At 47.3% G+C, this 20070-nt stretch overlaps 3 protein-coding genes and 2 long non-coding RNA genes across 13 annotated transcripts; 3 read left to right on the top strand and 2 right to left on the bottom strand.

Moving 5' to 3' along the window:
- Window positions 1–13: 13 nt before the first annotated feature.
- tesk2 (testis associated actin remodelling kinase 2) lies at window positions 14–11225 on the bottom strand. 6 transcript variants are annotated; one of them, XM_061296172.1, is made up of 14 exons: window positions 11085–11225; window positions 6999–7060; window positions 6756–6898; window positions 6534–6653; window positions 5311–5432; window positions 4175–4223; window positions 3019–3165; window positions 2715–2800; window positions 2333–2417; window positions 2176–2259; window positions 1888–1974; window positions 1560–1692; window positions 927–1463; window positions 14–861 (listed from the first exon to the last, which is right to left on the bottom strand). In XM_061296172.1, the coding sequence occupies exons 3-14, from the start codon at window positions 6876–6878 to the stop codon at window positions 617–619; spliced, it is 1818 nt and encodes a 605-aa protein (XP_061152156.1). In that variant the 5' UTR covers window positions 6879–6898; window positions 6999–7060; window positions 11085–11225; the 3' UTR covers window positions 14–616. The 6 variants fall into 6 exon arrangements, with proteins under 6 accessions (XP_061152156.1, XP_061152155.1, XP_061152157.1 ...); XM_061296171.1 differs by lacking the exon at window positions 11085–11225 and adding an exon at window positions 10117–10530; XM_061296173.1 differs by lacking the exon at window positions 11085–11225 and adding an exon at window positions 9781–10034.
- LOC133166148 (uncharacterized) lies at window positions 1627–2061 on the top strand. The gene is made up of 2 exons (XR_009717702.1): window positions 1627–1768; window positions 1867–2061. It is a non-coding gene; the product is annotated as an uncharacterized LOC133166148 (long non-coding RNA).
- LOC133166147 (uncharacterized) lies at window positions 8675–10100 on the top strand. Its single transcript, XR_009717701.1, has 2 exons — window positions 8675–9364; window positions 9660–10100. It is a non-coding gene; the product is annotated as an uncharacterized LOC133166147 (long non-coding RNA).
- On the top strand, window positions 11093–13352 carry LOC133166146 (zinc finger protein 287). The gene is made up of 2 exons (XM_061296178.1): window positions 11093–11375; window positions 11476–13352. Exons 1-2 carry the CDS (start codon window positions 11093–11095, stop codon window positions 12255–12257), a joined length of 1065 nt encoding a protein of 354 aa, XP_061152162.1. The 3' UTR covers window positions 12258–13352.
- nectin4b (nectin cell adhesion molecule 4b) lies at window positions 12607–19861 on the bottom strand. 4 transcript variants are annotated; one of them, XM_061296174.1, is made up of 11 exons: window positions 19514–19861; window positions 18284–18487; window positions 17869–18036; window positions 16183–16461; window positions 15954–16071; window positions 15397–15548; window positions 15051–15234; window positions 14906–14981; window positions 14590–14649; window positions 14328–14516; window positions 12607–14223 (listed from the first exon to the last, which is right to left on the bottom strand). In XM_061296174.1, the coding sequence occupies exons 1-11, from the start codon at window positions 19566–19568 to the stop codon at window positions 13909–13911; spliced, it is 1800 nt and encodes a 599-aa protein (XP_061152158.1). In that variant the 5' UTR covers window positions 19569–19861; the 3' UTR covers window positions 12607–13908. The 4 variants fall into 4 exon arrangements, with proteins under 4 accessions (XP_061152158.1, XP_061152161.1, XP_061152160.1 ...); XM_061296177.1 differs by having other exon boundaries at window positions 15051–15219; XM_061296176.1 differs by having other exon boundaries at window positions 14334–14516; window positions 19514–19860.
- Between the last annotated feature and the right edge of the window lie 209 nt (window positions 19862–20070).

The following is a 20070-nucleotide window of genomic DNA, read 5'->3' as shown; positions in this document are numbered from 1 at the left end:
AATTCCAAAAGGGTCCGAGTCAGAGGTTCTTTTTTATTATAACTGAAATGAAACTCGGGAGAAGCTTTGTTATTTCAAAGCAAAATCAGTCTGCGCATTTTTTACACAAATATACAAAGGTAAGACTTGTTTTTTTTTTTTTTACACATAAATATGACATCCTCAATTCTGTGCAACAGTGTGAAATATTATTTTTTTGCATAGAAAAGATGACAAAATAGTGCATTTTAGTTCGTACGGATACAAACTAAATAATCTCTTAACTGCTGTTAGATTTGAGGGAAAAAAACTATGACAACATGACTGCTGGTGAACGAGTGAAACTGCATCAAACTGACTTTGAATCCAACAGAAGCGTCGAGGAAAACCAAGAAAAGCAAGAATGCAGTAAATGCACGTGAAGCAGCAATTTGTCCACTTTTACCGTAGAGATCCGTTTTGGTGTGAAAACGGGATCTTTCGGGGGGCGGGGAGGGGTCTAATGGAGGGAAACAATCAAAGTCATCTCGTAATATTAATAATAAATATAAACAATATTAGCAAGAACACATTTTGAATGCGACTAGGGTCACAAATGCTTTAGAGAAGCTCTGAACGCGCTCTCTTCACATTCTCTTCAGTCCTGAGGTGGCATGACCTGCATGTGTTGGTCCTCCACCATGCTGGAACAGTCCATGGCCTCGCCAGGGGGGACGTTCGGAGACCAGCTCTCACCAAACACGTCGTCCTCGTCCTCTTCCGCCTTTGGCCCACAATAGGGTGGGATCTCCACCACCGTGTATTTCCTGGCCCACCCACTCAGCGTAGGCCTATGTCGAACCTCGTGGCCCGTCGGGGCCGACTCGGACCAGCAGGCTGCCGCTGTGAGAAAGCATGATTAAGAATTTTGACGAAAATGTACACTTTGGGATTCGTGCTTCACTCACACGTCAGAGCGGAGGCCAGCGGGTGCGCGTTGCAAGGCAGGTTGTTGTTGTTGTTGAGAGCCGAGGTGGTTCCGGCCACGGCGTGATGGTACGGGAAATCAGAGCGAGACAACTGGGGGGACACGGGCAAGGAGTGACACTGTCGTCCCGGCAACTGCCGCCAGTAGAAGGACGTGGAGGCGGTCGCGGCGTGCGGCGGGGGCCGGCTGGCAAAGGCGCTGCCCGGTGGCGAGCGCAAGTCAAAGACCAGCGAGAACACAGACTTGCTGGGCACGTCGTAGAACTTGATGTTGCCGCCGCACAGGTCCTCGCGTGCCGTGAACGGGTTGACCTTGCGGGGCTTGACGGCCTGCCGAGAAGCCGGCGCCTCGTCGTGCGGGTCCGGCACGTTCGCCTTCCTCGCCGCCTTGCACGAAAAAATGTCCGACTGGCTGCGACTCAGCCAGATGTTGCGGCGGGGTCGTGGCGATTTGGGGGGGATTTTGTCATCGGGGAAAATCAACGGGTTGAGTCGCTTCAGGGCCTGAAGCTTGTCCCCTTTGATTGGACACACACAAAGTCAAACAATAGCCCAGAGATCACAAAAGATTTGTTATGAGCATGGCCAGGGATGGTCGAGTCTTGTTCACTAACCTTTGGAAACCACCGTCTTCTTGTCGCACTCTCCAGCTAGTGGGGGGGACTGGTGTGCTTCGTTGAGGCGCGCCAATGACTCGTCCAGGTATCCCATTATGTCTGGGAAAGAGGGCCGTAGCGTGGGGTCCATCTGGAAGAAATTTGCCAGTAAATCCCTGAAATGATCTCCTTTCGTCTTTTCGTGACAAATCTATAAAGACAAGCAGGTGGGTGGCTTATCCAGCTTTTGTCGGAAGACCCCAGGAGGTTGGGGGTCCTCAGATTAGAGACGTAATCCGATTGCCCTTTGTGTCTTTTTGGGAAGACGGCGTGGAGACGGACTTACATTGCAGCAGTTGAACGCCAGCTGAAGGAAGTCGGGCGGACAGTCGCCAACCATGTGCTGGAAGGTGTGATAGTCCAGGCCGAAGTTCTGCTCAATTACACAAAGAAAGTGTGTGAAATTGTTTCATTCATTTCTAGACATAAAACAATAAATAAACATTTTGGATGAAAAATATTTTAGCGGTGCATCATGGACTTCTTGTTCCATTGACTTTTCTGCACATCGTGTTGATAAATCTGCCGAATTTTTGGTTTAGTAAAACTGTGGAAGAAAGAGTTTTACATGTACCTCTGTGCGTGGGAGAAAATCGGGGTCAGCCTGGACCCTGGCGATGATTTCACACAGGATAATGCCGTAGGAGAAAACATCAGCCTGGGAAAATCATTCCAATGACGCTCAAGTAACGCTCGCCATACATCTTTGGCGGAAAATTCTTTCAGCAGACCTTCTCGTTGTAAGGTTCATCTCTCAGAACCTCAGGAGCCATCCAGAACGGAGAACCCACCACTGAGAGCTTGGCTCCTTCCGTGCTGCACAAAAAACACAATGACGACTTAAGATGTGCCCAAAAGTATCGATCTTTTCATTCAACATTTTACAAATGAAATGTTTCAAACATTATGGTCATGCATAAGTGCTTCTTTTTGGGACTACCAAGGCTCTTACTAGTCGACAATCAAGTAGGGATTAATTAGTGAATAAAGGGGATTTCAGCTGCTTCGGGCTTAATGTCCTCCCAAAACTGCAGTAGTAAGGATGTGCTTTCATGGCCGACTGGAATATTTAGACTCGCTCATAAGGTGATTTGAAGAAAGAAGAGCACGTACAGATTGGCGGGGATCTTCTCGGCCAATCCGAAGTCCCCGACCACCGCCGTGTAGCCGCCGCCGTCATCGCATTTGATCAAGCAGTTCTGGCAAGAGACCACAACAGAATCCTCATTATTATTATTGTTGTTTATCTTGAAAATGATTTAGGCTTGACTTTCTCATTTGCCGTGGCAAAACTGATGATCACTTCCAGGACCAAAATGTCACTGGTAGACAATTGTCAAGTCAGCAGGGGGCAGTATTGAGTCACTCACAGACCCTCCCGCTTGTGCTCCATGACTGAAGCCCCCACCCTACCTACCTTGGAAGTGAGGTCTCGGTGGAAGATGCCTTTGGCGTGCAGGTAGGCCAGACCCGCGGCAAGGTCGCTGGCCAGTTTCATCCTGGCGTGCCAGCTTAGGTGTTTGTTGCTGTCTAAAAGCTGCTCCAGGTTGCCACCGTTGATGTACTGTAGACACAAACCAGAACAATGTGGCAGAAGCTGTGATTATTTTGGCACGCAAAACTATCACCATTTTACGTTATGATGTGAAATAGGTCAATGATTTGCTCATGCAAGTGACATATAATGGACATTTGAATCATGCTCTAAAGATGAGAACAAAAATATACCAAATGAAAAAGACACAAATATTTGGGGACAAATGACGGAAAGGCGTACGACGCGCTAATATCAAATGCTTCGGACTGTCTGGCCAACAGCGAGGTTCTGGGTCACGAGCCAGCTCTCCCGCAGGCCCGCAGCTACTGCGACGGACGGGCTTGACAGGAAGTGGATTTATCTCTTGGCTCTTTCATCCCGGAGAACTTTGCTGACCCAGCCATAAAGACACACTAATCCCGCCCGACGTAAAGGCGTCACGGAACGCGAGTGGTGAACACGGCTCAAGGCTCAGATTTAGGCCAAGAGGTCGATGCTGTTAAATAACGGAGTAGGAAATGACATTCAACTGGGATGACATCAGTGCAATCTGATTGGACGCCACTACTATCAGAATGGTTTTGTTGTACCTTAAACATTTCTGCCTTTTTGGCCGCACAAAGGACTATTGTTTACTCGCTGCTTTGAAAGATTACGATTGCTGCGTGACCGTATTTTTAGGCCTATACAAAAATTCCTGTCAACGTGAACATTTTTCGAGTCGATAAAAAGTCTTAGGGAATGAAGGCCCTTCCAGAAAGGACAGCAACGGGGAATAGAGGGAAAATACTGCTTTTGTCTCTCTGAGGTACTTGACTTGATTCTCTATTTGAGGGAACCTGGCACCACCCCCCTGCCCTCAGGGGGGGTGACTGAGGGTCAGATGACAAAACAGCAAAACAGCATGAGGCCGCCGCCGCCGCCGCCACCCGAGTCGGGCCACACAGCCACACTATTTCATGACCTGTCTATTTCTGCTACAAATGTTTTACCTGGCAGGGAAGTGAACAACCTTTTGAAGAATGTGTTCTCTTACCTCCGTCAAGGCGTGAAGCTGGCCCTCGTGCACACACACGCCCTTAAACCTGCAGCGGCACAGCAAAAAAAAAAAAAAAAGAAAAAGCACAGTGATTAATTAGCATGTCGTCATAAAATAAGCCATCATATCCTTATGATTTCACATGAACCTTTAGGAAAGGCTGGGATCCTTTAAAGTAGGACTTAGAAACAATTGAGCTTCTTGAGGCCCACTTCTTAACTGTCAAACAAAAATAGGTTAACCAATACATGGGCACATACTAAAAGAAGAATGAAGTGCTAATAACAAAGAGCATACAAGTCAAGAGAAAAATTCCGGAGATTCCGGCTGCAGACAAGACCAGACAAGACAGATGTGTGTCTCCTCTTGCACACCTTTCTTCTGCATCTGGCCTATCAAGGTGAGCTCCGCTGTGTCCTCACAAACATGCTAACTCGGGGAGTGACCTATTTTTGACTGGAGATCCAACGCAACGCTCTTTCTTTTGACTTTTTCCCAATCCAAACATTTGAGCATTGTGTGGCATGTATCTTGTGTTCCTATCTTGTTTTATGAAGATATATTTTTTTATTTGTCCCACATGGGGAAAGACATATATCCAAATTCCATCAATTTGATGAGCTTCTATTTTCATCAATCAAACAGCCATTCTTTTCAAATGTTGAATTTTCAGACCCAGCCTGCTTTTCACACAGACGGCTGGATTGATTTCTGGAGTGTATTTGTTTTGTGTGAGTGATCAGTTTGTGAATGGACACAATCACAGAGGCTTCCCCACTGGCAAAAAGAAAGTTCAGCTTGTGTGTTGTAAAACAATGAGCCCCTTCACTGTCCGCTGACAACACACAGAAACAACACACCCGGCCGGCATAAACAACAAGGACGGCATTGTATAACAAACATAGAAACACATGCATGCTCCCGCCCATACATTACAGAATGCAAAAAAACACCACCACACAAAAGTTACTACTACCTTGTAACATACTCTAAACAACTTGTGCAAATGAACTGTCGTCATAAATATCACCCATTTTCTAGTACTGGTTGTATTCATGAACATATAGTTGGACATTTTTTGTGTTATGAGTTGAAAAAAGGCAGATTTATTTGGGGGGGACAGTGCACCTGACCTGAGTATGTTGGGGTGGCATAGGCGGTTCATCAGCTGCACTTCTCTCAGCATGTTGGCTCTGTTGCTGCTCAGCTTATTCATCTTCAGCGCCATCACTTGATCTGACGCTCGATGGCAAACCTGTGAAGCCGCGGATTAAACATGGATTAGCCATTGATGAATCACTGCTGGGAAAACATTGCATGCATTTCCCATGGAGCAAAGTCAGCCTTGGGATAGTGGAAAAACACACGGATCAATTCGCCTTGATTGGGCATCACCGGTGTATCACTTTCCATCCGTCAGCCAGCCAGTTGGGTAACGGTCACGTAACCCGGCGAGGCTCGCTTTGTTCTACTGTACACACGCTGATAAGCACATCACACCATCTCGGCATTACGCAACAGTCATAAATGTCGGCTGACGGGGACAAAGCATCGGCTGTAAATTCAGGGCGAGTACTTACTGACTGACTGACAAAGCATTTCTCTCCATTGTCCATTAACAACTCCCGCCAAGTTGCCAAACATCACTCAAATATTTGGGGATATAGCAATTGTTCCTGACCATTGCCATGATGATAATAATCAGCATTTACCTTTTCATTCAAGTCAAAATGCTATCTAGATATAGTCCATGATACAGTTTTAGCTGAAATTTTGAATGCTAGCATGCTCGATTGGGGGCTTGGCTTGACAGGACAGCAGGAGGAACAGATGGCCACTCGACAGAAGACCCCCCCCCCCCAATGTTCATCTTCCTTCCGACCCCGCTCCTATTCCATCCCCCATCTTCTTCCCTGTTTTACAGCTTCACCACGGATCCACCCCCGAGCCAAACTGAGTATTGTATCCTTGTCCTGATGTACGTATTTTCAGCTAAGTAAACTTCATCTTCTCCAGATGGAAAGTGAAATGAAAAAAAAACCGGCATCGGCCATCTAGGGCGATATCAAAAGTTCCTTTGGTATCCTCAGAGAGCATACAATGAATCCTACAAACGAATCATTCTGGACACGGGTTTTTCAAACTTAGACATGACAGCCTCATTTCATGTTCCTCATGCTCGCGTGACTGATGGGGAGAGCATTAGCCAAGCTTCCGTGATGTCTCATAAGTGATTGGCGTTGACCTCAAAACATCAACTGTGGACGGACGGAGGAGACCACCAGGCACAAATGACCGTGAGCTTCAACAGATTGCCGTACGCTTGAAAGATTCAGCGTGGTGGAGTCCCACCCACCTTGTAAACGTCGGAGAAGAAGCCGGAGCCGATCCACTCGCAGGTGAAGTCGTCTAAGCGCGTAAGGCAGGAAAAGGCACTGATAAGGGCCCTGTAGGACGAGGGGCACACCCTGCCCACCTGGAAGACATTTGACAACTGAGAATGTTTTTTTTTTTTTTTTTTAAATAGAAAAGATTTTATAGATTAAAAGGTATTTTGTAGGTATGCTGCTCGGCTGACCTGCGATGATGGTCCCGTGCCCATCTCAAACCCCGCTAGCCCCGCGACGCCGTCTCTGTCCTCGGCGAGGCGTTCGGGCCGCGTGGGGAACGCGGCGATAGAGTTGCGTTTATTCCGGTCCATGACGATAACGATGGCGACACCTGTTGGGGTAATGGGAGTCTTCCTCCGTGTTGTACCCACATGACAAGAGCACCAAATTGTTGTGGAGTTGCCGAGGAGGGCTCAGCGGCGGCCGCTCACAGCTTGGGGGGTCCACCTCGGTGGGGGGGCTCTCACATGTCGGCTGATGAGCCAGCGGAGACCTGGAGGGAAGAAAATATCTATTAATCAGATTTGATAACTAGATCATCTGAAACAATGTGACCATCCAAATAATAAACCAAAATATTCCTTTGAAAAAGAGACGTGATTAGCAACGTGATTAAATGGTGGCGCGGCTCTCACGAGCACCGCTAAAGAAAGCTTAGAAGCACAACGGCCGTAACAGTGAGCGATTGTTGGGAGATTAGTCAAGAAAATGGCTCTCGGGTGACGTGAATCTTTTAACGACCGGAGCGCAAGAGGAACTTTGCAGGGGCCAAAGGTCATGTTTATCTCGGATCATAAATACTTGCCACTTTTTCATCTTTTTGCTCTGCCCTGGAAAGAATGTTATTACAGGTTTTCATCTTTTTACTTTAACGACAATCAAAATCGCCGACGAGCATTTCAGTCATCTTTAGCCCAAGCCATCAACGGTTCTAAGCAAGCCCCAAATGCAACTCTCCACAGACATCCCAACTCATCCTAACCTGCAACAACCCACCCGCAAAGCATCTCCTAGCCCGCAAGCCTAAATCTCCGAGACTCCCTCCAGATGAATCTTCATCCTAACCACTAACCCTAACTCCTAGCCAGAACTTTTGGGAGACATCATCACGATGGTGTAAGGCAGCAGCCCCACTATGAGCACGGCTCTGCCTTCAACAAAGGTCTGATCTCATGCTTATCGTCCAATGACGTCATTGAAATCATCGAGAAGTACTGGGAGTTCTTTCCAGCGCACAGGAACACACACACACACACACACACACACACACACACACACTCTTTATTGTGGATTTGAATAGTGTAAGGCACTCGAGTTACGTTCAAAATAACACATATCAAAGTGAAGAAATGACGCCTTCATCAAAGCCAAGCCAAGTTGCGGTGGCATAAGATCACAACCTAAAAACGGCGTCTCTTGTGTTCTATTAACATGTCAGCACAGCCTTAAAAGGATCTTCATCCTTTTCTTCCCTCCTTTCTCTCGTTTTCTGTCCGCTTCAAACGGGGAGACAAACTCCAGCCGTGCCAAGGAAAACGCGAGTGGCCCGCCACCGCCGGGCCAGGCCTCAAGCTCGCCGGGCTCTCTAATTTGACCGGCGAGAATAGACGAACGCGCTCGTTTTGAACGCCGCCGCTGAGAATAGATGGCAATTACCATTCAAATTTGGAACCGGCACCGCACACCGCATCGGACTGCTTTTGGGGGAAGGGGCTCCTCGGGGCGTCGTGTTGCCTGCCCACTTCCTTACTCTCATCCCGACGACAGCGATCCAAAAAATGTCGGCCTTATCGTTTGCGTGAATGGGCTCACGTTTATTTGCACAAGGAACGACGGACTGGCGCGTGTTCCGTCTATATTTGCTCCCTAGAACTACACCCTTTGTACATATGTGGAGACCACTCGGTGAAAGACCGCAGGAAGGGGAAAAAAAAAAAAGGGGAGTGGGATTTTCTTTTTCTGCAGTGTAAAATGGGGCCTGCTGTTAGCACAAAGCAGATGGGAGTCCTATGGGAGCGGCCTGGTTTAACACCACCCAGATGTGTCCCACTGGATTACACACTCATAGAGGCTGTCAGCCATAAATTACACACAAGTGATGTTTACGATGACTGCTGGTGGGGGCGTCTGGGGGCTTACCCCAGAGGTCAAACTTGGAGCTTTAATAACATTTTTACACTTGCATTCTAGCTAGCGGTGGCAGGCTATTAACTTGGCTAACACTGAGGTACACAAGATCAGTGCTGCATTGTGCATTATCTTCTTATTTGAAGTAAGAAATAATGACAGCTGTTGGAAATGTCCTTATTGACGATGCATTGCCACCACAGCATCTTATTTGTACTAGTGAGCGTGTCTGGACCCGCGGTAGCGTTGGATTCTCGGCAAAGATTTTGCTTTGACATTTTTCCGTTTTCAGCCCAAATGTTGTCGTTCTGTTTTAGCATTTTGCATTTGACAGACTAGACTCCAGGGACATTGAATCAATTGTGTGTGTTTATCATCTTAGTCTGCTGTGATGCTGCTACAAAAAAGTGCAAAGGATAGGAATTTAGGTTTACTGGCACCCGCTGAGCCAATCGTGAGGATTTCCACGCTGCAAGAACGATGAAAATGACAACCCAGTCTTCCAGCTCTTTCATTTTGTAGCGAGTGTACAACGACCATTCACAAGCACGCATGATGGTGCAGTGCAGGGACAAAAGAAATCCACAAAACGGAGAATGTTGCCATCACAGTGCAAGTCGACAATGGTTCATCATCGATTCTTAACACCTTGTAACTTCAGCTCGACAAGGTAAGGTAAACAATGTTAATTCACCGTCATTACTTCGAACATAACGTGTTTGCAGTGGCTCTAGCCTGCTGTCTCATATTAGTAGGAATACAGTTTGCTCAGACTAATTTGTGTTAAATTGCACAAGAGGAACAGCCTGCACAAAATAAATCCTTTTGACACACATATCGCTTCTGTTTTCACTCTTCCTGAACTTTGTAGTGGAGTATTATGAAAGATAGAAAGAGAAAGAAAAACTTGCACTATGTACATTTCAGTATGCACGAACTACATTTCTTTTCTTGTTTTTACACAGGCTGCGAGCACCAATCATTAATGAGTCGGTTCTCGAGGAAAACATTTGGAACCTGGCTGGACCCAAAGCGTTTAAGCTAAAGCTCTGGTCGAAACGTCCGAGCGCGACGTTTGCAAGATACCTGAGCAAGGTGACATTCAAGCGAACGAAGAGCTGCAGCTCCCTCTTATCCGATGACCATCTGGCTCCGAAGTGCAGCGATACGCGGCATGGCTGTCATTCCGCAGCGACATTAATGAGCAACCTCCGCGGGGGTCAGAAGACTTACTGTCGAGAAGCCGCAGACGGCTCAGGCTGCCGAAAGGGACTGAGTGGAAGCAATCTTATTAACTCGAGGCCCTTACTAAACGTCTTGGGTCTACCCGACGCGACGCAAATGTGTAAGAAAGTTGTCGTTGTGTGACGCCAGACAGGAAATAAAAGTTTCAGCTTACATAGACACTAACATTGTACGTACCTTTTTCGACTTGCCGAGAGGGGTTCATGCTGTTTAATTCCGTAGAGGCAAAAATGGGGGCGTTGTTTGTTTTTTTTAAGTCAAAACGCCAACATAATTGGGAACTGGGGGCTCGGCTCGGCTAGCTCGTTTGTCAACAAAAGTGCATGCTAGCAAAAACGTTGGCTAGCTAGCTCACCACTGAAGTACAACGTCCCTCCCACCCGTCCTCCTCACGTTTGGCGAAGATGGCGCTGCTTAAACTCTCTCCCTAAAATGTTCTTCTTCCCACCAGCTGAGGCACGTTTGCTGTTTTTCTCCGCCCGCGGCGATAATTCAGCGCGATGATTGCCGTTTGACAGTTCGTTCAATCGTCGCTGGTGTCTTCCCCCATTCTCTCGCGTTCATAGCACAACGGACCCCGCCCACCTTTGAGTGACAGGCCCCGAGGCCAATCGTCGGGCTTTACTCTCATGTACAACTGACAAAAATAGGTGTTTTCATTTTCATTGAAAATACATTTATATTATATACCATATATATATTGCAGCAACAAAAAACCAGATCTATTGGTTAGGAATAAAAAATATATCAAAACAATTTCAGTTGGTGTTAGAGTGGAATTACACCCCCATCTAGTGGACAAACCGAGAGGTCACATTTATACGTCTTTAAAATGCGAGTAACGTAGGCATTGGACGGCAAGGTGTTGTTAGTAATTATCGGTAACATATATATGCAACTATTTTAATATAGTGAAATCATTGCTTCAATTTAGCCTCATCTTGGTTTATAATGAGGGAATTTATTTTGTCTTCTTGCAGTCGTCGTAGATTTACATCACGTGACAACGACTACTTCCTGTTTCTCTTGCATTACACTACTGTTTTCGCTTCGTCATAAAGAATACCAGTCTCCTAAACACAAGAACAACAATCACTTCAGATAGCAAACTAATTGTAATAGCTGTACGTTTTCAAATCTCTTACCTTCCGCCATGTCGACGCAAGCGGCACACGGCGCAGCTTTCCAGAATAAGTTAGCCTCCATCATGGAGGCGCTCGCCCAGGCGGCCGTGTTGGAGATCGCACAGCTGTGGGAGGATGCTTTCGCCCTGGTCCACGCTGAACTCCGCCGCAGGGAGCGGGAAGTGGAAGCCCGGGAGAGGAAGCTGCTGGAGAACCAGCGGCGGGATGCGTGTGTGTCGCCCGCGGCTCTTGGCTCCTCCGGCGTGGAGCAGCAGCACCATCAGCCGCCGCCCACCACACCCACCAACGATGGTAGCAGCTGTTTTATTTTTTTAAGACGCGTTTATAAATGCAGCTATACTTGTGTCTATTCTTACAATTACGCTTTCACGATTTTTTTTTTTTATCTCAGGTCCAGCTACCGACATCATCGCGACATGTGAGCAGAGCAGCACAGACAAGGGAGAGCCTTCAGCCAATGACGTAGCAGCAGGATTACTCCTTCAGGAGAACCCAAGTGAGCAGGCCTGCGACGACACAGCTGACGAGGACTTACCCGTCAAGCGAGAGGACGACGAGGATGACGTCATGATTGTGGAGCAGGTGACAGACTCAGAGTGCCCCGCCGACGGAGCCTCGGGTCACGGTCCGGCCGTCAACAGCGAGGATCAGGAGAGCCGCATGTGGTCGTCTGTTTCTGTGGGCGACAGCGACACCGCAGAGGAGGCGGACTACTTCTTGGCTGCTCATTCTCACCATGTCGATTCGGATATTTTCCTCATCGAGAACGCCTTGGACATACTGGATAACTCCTCGAACAGGTTGGTGGCAGGCGCCAGACACGCCGCAGCGAGTCACTCGGCGGCCTTTCGGCAAAATCATCCTCTCGGCCAATCCGACGAGTGGCGGGGCGCTTTCCTCCCAGGGGGGAAATGTCATCCCGACAACGGCATCTTCATCTTCGACGACCCCAGGCTAGGCAAAGAAGCGGCGGGACGGCGCGTCAAAGAGAAGTGGTTCATCTGCCCGTTCTGCGGCAAGAGCTTTGACCGAGCCAGCCACTTGGAGATCCACCAGCGCATTCATACGGGCGAGAAGCCTTACATGTGCAACATGTGCGGCAAGTCCTTCTCCCAAAGGAGTAACCTGCGCACGCACCAACGCATACACAAGGAAGCCTTAGCCCCACAGTGAAGGAATGGAGAAAGACAAAAAAAAAATAAAATAAACCTCAAGCTTCTTCCATCCAAGCACACAAAATGACAAAACGTCTCGAGCATAACAAATGGCCAACATTTCTAGCACGAGTGCCCCAATTGAAGTGTCTTTTCACAAATATTGTTTGCTTCCTGAGATCCAAGCAAAACAGTGCGTAAACGTCATCCGGGTCCGACCCGGTCTGGTCTACTCGTCACATATTACCCTTATTTTGGCTGTAAATTAGCCCTCACTTTGGCCGTTGGAACTCAACGAGACATGCATATACTAAAGTGTGGGGGTGTTTTAATTGTTTCATAAAAGCATTTTTTTAATCATGCAATGCTGTTTTTTTTATGTTTATTGGGGTGGAACAGATGAATTGCATTTCCATTCATTTCAATGGGGAAAGCTCATCTTAGAAGTAGAGTTTCTGACGGAGCCTGCAAATATGGCCCTAGAATGTACACTTTGGGAGTGTCCTGATGACAAGGTAGAAACAATTTTCTGCACCCCGATGCAAAGCTGAAAATCCAATTTAGTGCTATTCAAATTCAGTTGCAATCAGTAAAGAGTTTGTCTGTGAAGGTCCCCTTGAAACAAAAGAGCCCTAAAATGGATCCTTCCAACCAAAATAGTACACTTCTCTCTCTTTTTGGACAAAAGAAAATTCATTAGGATTTATAGTACAACATGATCTACTTACAGAATTGAACACTACAAAAATGATTCTAAATTGATGCTGTGCTTCCATGAATAAACATTTACAAGTAAACGCTTTAAGTTGTCATTGACTGCACCAATGAATAATGGCACCTAATGCCATCCTTTCACAAGTGACGCAATGGGGTGTTGTCACTTTGCCCAACCGTGTTAATTGTGCCCCTTTTGTTGACAGCAATAGTCACTGTACCAGGTCCATTTTAGACATCACACACACAAGTTCTGGAAAGCCGGCATCTTTTGGCCCCGATGAATGATCCTAAATGTAGGCACGAGCTTCTGCAATGTAAACAAACACACAAAGGTCCTCCAGAAGTTGCACGTTCTCCCATAGCCAAAGTCTTTTGCTGTGTCAATCTTCCAAAAGTCCCCGTCCTCTCAAAAGTACAAGCCCTAGGTATAGAAAAGGCCCAAGTCTCATTCTCCCGTTTCAAAGTAGGCTAGGCACTTTTTGCCGCAATTACGTTTGCTGTGCACCCAGCAAAGAACGAGGTGTCACACATGGAAGGAAGTCTGAGGCATGGTGGAGCATCGACTTTTCCTGAGATGTATACGTGGAAAATAAGTCTATCACATCTTAAATGGAAACTTAACTTCTGTAGTGTTATGTAACGCTACGTTGAAGCTGAAAAAAGCTCTGCGCTGATTGATACTTGTCAACAATTCATCGGATCTAATACTGTATTTTGATGTTCTGCCCTTGGCCTCATGCGGGAGGGACACGATCAGCGTTGGGGTGATCCTATCCACACTGTCAATACGATGATGGCGCTTAATTGAATGAAAAAGTGCAAAAGGACATTTCACCTGTGCAGGACAAACAGTGAAGTCCGTGAGATACGACGTATAGGTGGCGAGATTTTCACGGAGAATCGCTCCAGTAAGAGTGCGCAAAGGTTGAGCGGAAAGACAGGAGATTATGGCTCTACAAGACCTGACTTGGGCTTGGGGGGTGCAACAGGATGGCGTTGGCGTGCGGCCGTGGCCGCAGGACGCCGTTGCTGTAGTAGAAGTGATTGGTGAGCGCTTGGGACAGTTGGTAGGATTCAGAACCGCCGCCGTCGTCGTCGTCCTCCTGGCCCTCTGGCCCGCCGGTGGGGGATGCCTGTGGGACCGGCGAACAGCAGTTCTCTTCAGGCGCGGGGGCAGAGATCTCACAGACATCCAACGGGTCTCTCGCTCCCACAGCTTCGTTCGACTGAACTTTCAAAGGAACTAGAGATGATGGAAGACCAGAATCCTGCAAGCAAACATTTAATAATATAAATATTGACAGATTATAGAGAACATTGCGTCCAAAAACAGGTTGTTTCAAAGTGAGAATGTTTTTCAACAGATGCTGACCAGTACCAGCGACATGTTGCTGCTCTTCTGGTAAGAGTTGGCTCTCCTCCTGTCCAAGTCAGTCACCGCCACCCTGGTGATCTCGCTTTCATCGTGCCAGACGACGGGGCGGCCCTCTGCCTCGAAAGCACCCAGAGGTGCCCATCTGCCGCCCAGAGTTGACTGGCTTCCTCTGTAGATGGGCCGTTCCTGCAGGGCAGAAGGCAGAATGCCCGCCCGTTGAAACCATTGATGTCAAAATGGAGGGGGGGGGGGTACTCACCAGAGACACTTGGCTATTTTTCATGTGGCTGTCTGATCTGAGCAAAGTGTAATCTTCAGACTGGGAACAAACATTGGCGTGGATTAGGTGCCAAACACTTTGGGACTCCAAAAATAAAAAAGCTCAATCTTTTTCAAATGATTTAAATGGGAAATTTCAATTTCAAAACATTTCACTTGTATTGAAAAAGAAAAGAAAAAAGAAGAAAACAAGTCAACAAGTCTTTTGAGAAAATGAGAGCAGTGCTTATTAAATCATTTGTTCACATTAAATCACATCGGCGTGTGAATTTGCGTGGTGGCCGTAAACAACGTACCTGCGTTCGTAGATCCGAGCCGACAGAGTTGAGCCTCCTAAAGGAAGCCTGTCGAGATAAATTGTTGACTTCCTCCCTGACGAGAGACATCAACGAGAAAAGCATCAAAAAGTGTTGAGGACTTTCAATTTCCTCCGTGGCTCACATTTTGACACTGAGCTGTCTCTCCAGCTTTTTGTTGCGGCGCCGGTGGTGGCGGACGAGCAGCAGGACCACCACGGCCATGACGAGGACAACGGCGGCGGCCGAGGCGGCGATGATGATGATGAGGGTGGACGATTCGGGCGCCGACACTTCCTTGCGCTGAGATTTTTCTGCAAGGAAAGAAGCTAACACACATGGTGACAATGTTCATACTTGACATGACATGCTGACTAGGCTAGTTTAGAAGAGGGATTGATTTTTCATCTTCAATTTATGTTTTGAATACCACAGAAGGTGACTATCAAGACACGAGGTCAAAAGAAAACCAAAATAGTAATAATGCTCACCAGTCACAGTCATGAAGTAGTCCGCCTTGGCCACGCCCACATCATTGCTGACGGCACACTGGTACAGGCCGCCGTCTTCCAGACGCAAGCTTCGGCCCAAAGTCAGGCGCCCTCCCGCCGCCGTGATGCCGTCCGGCAATGCCCCGCCCCTCCTGCGTACGCCGGAGAGGAGAACCTTTATGTTGCTCATTTGGTCTGCAACTAAATCCCATTTTTGCGGCGTCAATCATTTATTGTATGTACGGCTGGCGTGCAACCACCAATGTGCATGCATGAATGAACCGGAACCACAAAACACCTTGCCTCTAAATGTGGCCTTAGTGCAATGAAAAGACACACAATGGAGACGGTCGGATCGGGTTGCCCCCAGTTTCAGCACACGTAATTGTCACCCACAACGCCGCCACGTTTGACAGGTGAAGCGTAGCCCTCAATTAGTAGAACTATCTCTGGATGTATGGCTACTTTAATGATAGTGACATGTACAACAATCCATGTTCACTTCTACAGTATGGCTATGGTATGTGGTTAGTGGCGTGTACGTATGCGTGTCCCACCATGTCCAAGTGACGTTTTGGGGCACGGGGAAGCCGGTGGCGACGCAGGTGAGCGTGGCCTGGTCCAGACCTGCAAACCAGTCGTCCGTGGAGGCGGAGATGGTGGCATCGGGGGGATCTGTTTGAGCCAGCACAACGTTACAAAGTGATATGTAGACAAACACATGGGCGTTGGGAAAATCCCAATTCCAAAAGCCCGTCCGATTGATGCAGGTTCCAAACGACTCACAGCGCACCACCAGCTGGTTGGGGATCCTCCGCGGATGCTCCAGCCCGGGGTGGCGCACCAGGCAGTCCAGCCGCCTGCCGTTCATGCTACGCAGCGGGTGCAGCGAGTAGTAACTGGAGACAGAGCCCCCCTCGTTGACGCGGGTCTGGGTCTGGCCCGGCACGGTGGTGTCCCAGGAGAGGGTAGGCGGCGGGTGGCCCACGGCGCGACATGAAGCGGCCACGCGGAACGACTGGCCCTCCACCAGTACCACCGGCTCCAGCGAGGCGATGGGAAGCACTGGATGGAAACGAATGATGTGGTTACAACACGGCGAGGCGGCTCAGATTGTGTTTATTTGCCTAGAATGGAAACAAGTCATTGTTGGGGATGATAAGTGGCTGCTTGTAACGATGTCGTGAGTCATTTGAAAAGTGAATGTTTTGCTGTTTGTTTACTCTGCCCAGGTAGCAACAACATCATGTCTTTTTTTTGAAGTCAACTCTACTTGATATTTTGCAGCACACAATCATAGGGTGCGCCGACTTGCGCAAACTCCTCCCCAGAAAGTGTGTTGACTTGTGTAACCATGTCATTCCAGTTGTTTATTTTGTCATTATGCCTCCAAAACACGCACGCACGCACGCACGCACGCACGCCCACCAAATGAGTTCCAATTGAGTTCAGGTTGCTGGTCACTTTGTGTTGAGGCCATGTTGGTGCTTCGTATCTTCCTAATATATGCATGGTTGCTGCTGAAATCCTCATATACGTATTGTGCGCGTTTAGGAGACAATGAGCCATTCTAATGTTTCGAGGTGTGGTTCATTTTGAACCATAGCACGCACTCTGCTCAGCTCAGCTAAATAGAAGAAGAGGAGGAGGAGGAGGAGGAGGGAAAGGTTAGAAGAACTCAAATCCAGGTCGGATATCAAAATGCTTTTCGCTCAGTTTTATTCCTCAAATTCTACTGATGGGTGAAGAATAAATACAATGGAGACTTTTTACGACCAGAGGAAGAAAGGCAGGTCGGTACTGGTGTAGAAAATGTCAATCTGTAGGTTACATGTGGCTGCAGGATGAAAAGAAAAAGGTCGCAAATTTGAAATACAAGACATAAACACATGATTGCGTGCTTCCTCTGCAGCAACTGGTTGGACAGAAAGGTGATTCACCACGAAAGCTTCAGCTCGCCACAGGATGTTAGGAAGAACAACAAACCAAGCCTTCGGAACTTTTGAGAATTGCGCAAAAGAAACTCACCACAAAGTGGAACCACCACGTGACTTGGCAAGACCTGCTACTTTTGATTGACAGCTAGGAGGAGGTCTCCGTACCAAGATGGACACGTCGTAAAATAACTCCATTTCACTTCTATAGAGGACAAAATGCTGTCCATAAAACGCAAATGGGGTATCATTTGAATTCCATTTCTTTAGTACTTCCAACCTTTTTGGTGTATTTTGTTTTCATTCATCTCATTTGATATTTTAAATATATTTTTAATGTATTTTTCATTGTTTTGACAGGATTTTAATGTATTTTCTGTATTCTCCTTTTTTTATGACTTTGATTTTATTATTTAAATTCAGTTATATCATACATTCTAGGCAGATGACCCAATGGGCCTGAAGAGTCAACAACCATTTGTAGCGCCTCTATTGCTTCAACATTATGGATAGATCCAAAAAAAAAAAGGCAACTTACCCCACACGGTGAGCTTGATGCGCCTCTCAAAGTTTCCGTTGGGGAACGTGGAGATGTGGCAAGCGTACGTGCCATCGTCGGACTCTTCCGTGTTGGGGATGAGCAGTGCCGAGTTGACGGTGGGGTTGTCGCTCTCGAACTTCATGCGACCTGCATAGCGTCCGAATTCTGACGGCAGGAAGGAAGGAGGGAGGGAAAGCTTTTTAATTCAAAGAAAGAAAGATAGCCCACATTGCGTCAGTGCTTTGTGATGTGAGGAGTCAGTTAGCTGTCAAAAATGTAATAGCCATGTCACCCCCCCCCCCCTCAAAAAAAACATCCATTTTGGTGTTCATATAAGTGAAACTGTATTCTTCTGGAATTTTTTTTTCCAAAATTCATGACCGAGCCATAATGCTGAATGTGCTTCACCTACCCGTGTGTCCATCTGCAAAGTGGGCGGTGATGATCTGGTCCTTGGTGCCGTCACGCAGCTCCTTGTACCAGGTCACCTGCACCACCTTCTCGTCCACGCTGGCCTGGTAGCGACACGGGAATCGGGTGGCGCTCTCGGCCATCGAGCGCTGCGACGTGACAGCCTGGAGGGGCTCGATGAAGACGCCATGGGCGCACGCCACTGCTTCGGACATGAAAAGTATCAACCGTGGTCAGAAAGTGGCACCGATGGCTCAGAGTATAAAAGAGAGGGAGGGGGAGCAGTTGACTTGACTTGAATTGTATTGTGCATTTGCGTGACATTCTGCCGAGTCGGTCTCATCAGGCGTGGAGGAAAAAGAAAAGGCAAAGCAGCAGAACAGAATGTGGCCATGTGGCATTCTTTGACTTCTTGCCCAACTCGGGTCACTGTTTGTTACCTCCACCAAGGAATTAGCACCGGTGTGTTTTTGCAAGATAATCATCAACAGACACTGGAAATACAGAGTTCAAAACATTCAAATCGCCAGATTAACAACAATCAGCAACCATAGTCAAACGCCATCCTAATATCAAACACATTCTACAGCAAATTAAATCCGGATCTAACCCAGATTGTAAGATTGGCACCAATGTAAACGTCCAACTACCAAATCCTTTTCATTTATGGGTGTTTTTAATTCAGCGGTTACTATACCCCATGGCAAATCCCTGAAAAATAATTATGTTCCTGAGTCAAACGTTTGTTGCAAGAGAACTGGAAAAGCCTGTGTGGCAGCAAAAGTGTGGTGCGCTCAAGCGAGCTCGCATTTGTCTGTCTGCCTTGGTCTCATTTCATCGTTTCTTTTTCCCACACTGAGCTACTGTTTGGCCTTTATCGGCGCTGTAATCATTAATCAGCATGCTCATTAATCAGTAACCAATCTGGTTTAAAGAAAGAAAGAAAAAGGCTGCATTTCAAAGTACAACTGTTTGCCTTGAATCAGTGTTTGTGTCCCACGCCTTCAGAGCTGTCACGAGAAGACCAAATGTTTGCAGCCAGTTGTTCAATATTCCGATCGATGCGTGCAACATTTGGCGCAACAGTTCACAAGCACCGTCGGCGATAGCGTTTTTTAAAAAGACATTGATCTTTCATAGCGTTCAATGGAGGTTACGACTACACGAAGGGATACGGAGGCATTCAAAACTACTACTCGACCGACTGTCCTGTATGCGAAAATCTACTCACCGAAGAGGAAGACAAGGAGCGGCGAAAAGTTCAACTTTTGCAGAGTAATCTCCATCGTGCTTCCTCGAGTGAAGCCGCTTTAATTCCAGTTACTTCAAGAAAAATTCTCACGCAACCGCTAAGTAATCACAATCGGACATATTTGTTCGATTGGCGCGCGTGCAGGTGAGTCGAGTCTTAAATCCAGGTTGGGGGGAAAAAGGGCTTTTTTTTTCTTTTTTAGAATTCGCTCCAGTTTAACAACGAATGAGCCAAGAAATTGTTAACTATTAAATAAAGCAACAAAAAATCATGTTGACACGGGAGAAGGTCCGAGAAAGTGTGTTGCTCAATCCCGCTGCACCTGCTGCTGGCCTTTAGGCCACGCCCACATACACGAAGGTGCATTGCAGATGCGTTTGCTGATGCGCGGAATAAGCAGTACTGTTGACTAGGAGCGCACACAACAACACTGCTACTACATTTCTATTTCATTTCTATCTACATTGCTATTTCATTCTTTTCATTAGGTGCCTGTGCTTCCAACAGTCCTGCTAACACATCTATTCCAATCAATA

This window comes from Syngnathus typhle, linkage group LG13 (genome assembly GCF_033458585.1).
Source record: "Syngnathus typhle isolate RoL2023-S1 ecotype Sweden linkage group LG13, RoL_Styp_1.0, whole genome shotgun sequence".
In the NCBI taxonomy this organism is placed as follows: domain Eukaryota; kingdom Metazoa; phylum Chordata; class Actinopteri; order Syngnathiformes; family Syngnathidae; genus Syngnathus; species Syngnathus typhle.
This window is presented reverse-complemented; position numbering and strand designations above follow the sequence as displayed.